This window comes from Oratosquilla oratoria, chromosome 9, assembly GCF_046742065.1.
Source record: "Oratosquilla oratoria isolate Oo_2021 chromosome 9, ASM4674206v1, whole genome shotgun sequence".
NCBI classification, from domain to species: Eukaryota; Metazoa; Arthropoda; class Malacostraca; order Stomatopoda; family Squillidae; genus Oratosquilla; species Oratosquilla oratoria.
Window position 1 is genome coordinate 41,768,825 of NC_134785.1, and position 2,500 is coordinate 41,771,324.

Sequence of the window (2,500 nt, forward strand, 5' to 3'; positions counted from 1 at the left end):
CATACACACACACACACTTACACACACACACACACACACACACACACACACACACACACACACACACACACACACACACACACACACACACACACACAAACATACACACGTTAAGATTTTATGAAATTATGGAAGAAATAATTGAGGAACGGGATTATTGAAAGAAGTGATAAAAGTACGAAGAAAGTAATTAAAGTTACTTAAAAGTGTAATTGATATTTGCTCTGATAAGAGTGATAGTAGATGAATATAAGTATTATTATTGTAGATTAGACAGAAAGATAATGATTATAATCAGAAAGTAGAGGAAAGAGTGCAAGTAATTATTGATGCCAATATACAAAAAGAAATATAAGATTTTTTGTCTTTACTGGTACAGTATCAGTTATAAGTGCTGGCAATTGTACAAGGAAGGGCACGGCCAATTAGAAAGTTTGAATAACAAATGAAGGTGAAATGAATAAGTAGTAGGATTTGGCATCTTTATCCACGGGGAGAGGGAAGGAAGGGTGGTGGATGGGAGTGGAATGGGGGTGGAATGAGTGGAAATGATGGGTTCGTGCCTTTGACCTACCTCACTTAGAAATGGGGGAAAGCCCTTGGTGTATATACTGTACATAGATAGATAGATTCCCTAGCCTACTGCTTATTAATTTCACCTTGTTTTTGTTATTTGGAATATGGCAAGTCAAAATAGAAATAAAAATGTAAGATTAAGAGAAAATTCAAGAAGGGAAAAGAGAAAATAAACATTTTTGTTGCTGATGCAAAGAAAAAGGAATGAGTTATTCAGGTTGACATTCCTTTTTATTTGTCTTTTTCAATATGATTTTTTATTTCAGATATCTATTCCTGTCAGCATCTTCTGCATCCTAAGCCTAAGCGCGAACTGAGACGCAGCCGACACAGGCGACGCAGCACAGAGGAAGGAAAGGCAGACTTCCTGTGGCTGAATTGAAGCACAGTTTGAACTTCTCTCTCACTTGAAATGCTTCGAGATGCACTACTACCTCACCATTTCAAGTGATAGATAAGTACAAACTGTACTTCCAATAAGTAACAGGAAGTCTGCCTTTACTCTGTGATGTGTCGCCTGCGTCTCAGATTGCGCTTGGGGTAATGGATGTATCTTACTTGTATATTATTATATATATATATATTTATCCGTAGACACCAGGAATCTCTGATTTTGGAACCCGGAACACAGGGGCAGCGCGCCCTCAAACCTCTAGTCGGCCTCGATGTGCTTCCGCTGGTCAAGAGTACTGTGAGAGGGACCCTGAATACCCCAGGTAAGGTCACCATTTATACCATTAGTAGGGACACTACCACTACCAACAACAACACTACCGACAACAACACCAACAACAACAGCAGCAGCAACAACAAAAACAGCAACAGCAACAACATCAGTAACAGCAGCAGCAGCAACAACAACAAAGGCAGCAGCAACATCAACAACAACAACAGCAACAACATCAGCAACAGCAACAACAACTACACAAAACAACAGCAACAACAACAGCAACACACCGAGTACCGGTCTGAGGATTATCTATAAACATACTAGCACCAGTAAATTCCAAAACAATATTATCATTACTGGTATTTACCGCCGCACACCATTGATATTCCATCACCTTGCCTAGATTGATTTGTCTTGCTGGTGCTAGCTAGAATAAAAATACAAATCATAAATGTTAATGAAAAAAAATATATTTGTCTCTTGTACCGAACTTTTCTTATATTCGACATGACGTCATAACTGTAACCGTCACCAGCTCTACAGTCGACAGTTCGGTATTTATTCAGGCAATATGTCACCTTTATATTTCTTTATTATTTGGTAGATATAACATAAGATTTTTGGACTCTGTTATAGAATTTACCCCTCGTACTGATCAATTGTCGCATCTCCACTCCAACTACATTCAATTATATAATTCCCCATACACACTGCTCAACTGTAGACCCTCCACCATAATTAACATAGGCTAGGTTAGGTTAGGTCAGGTTAGGTTAAGTTAGGTAATGTATCGCGAGCCATAATAATCAACTGTAGAATGTTAGGTCAGATTAGGTTATGTATCACGAGCCATAATCAACTGTACAATGTTAGGTCAGGTTAGGTTATGTATCACGAGCCATAATCAACTGTAGAATGTCCGCCCCAGTAACGCTCAATTGTACAATCTCCACCCCAATCACGTGTGTGTGTGTGGGGGGGGGGGTTCTACAATTGATCCTATTTTTGCTAGTATGAAAATAAAATTTGTAATATGAAAATTAAAGTAGATCAGTATATTGAAATGCAAGTTGTAGAATTGGCACGGTCAAAGAGCCATGACACATAATTTGAAATGTAAGTAAATGAATAGGTAGATTAATAGATGATGAAAATAAATAAGTTTTTTAAGTGGCCGAAATCATACACAAATTAAAGTATTTGGCGTTAACTGGTATCTAGATTATTGGAATACACACCCTATTTGTAACACAA

General features: G+C 37.9%; 1 protein-coding gene across 2 annotated transcripts in view; it reads left to right on the top strand.

The window, feature by feature from the left end:
- Positions 1-2,500, top strand: part of LOC143028340 (uncharacterized) — a 46,788-nt gene that overhangs the window by 33,841 nt on the left and 10,447 nt on the right. For both annotated transcript variants that reach the window (XM_076190280.1, XM_076190279.1), the window contains exon 4: positions 1,171-1,292. In XM_076190280.1, the coding sequence (XP_076046395.1) occupies positions 1,171-1,292 (122 nt within the window). The remainder of the gene's footprint in view (positions 1-1,170; positions 1,293-2,500) is intronic.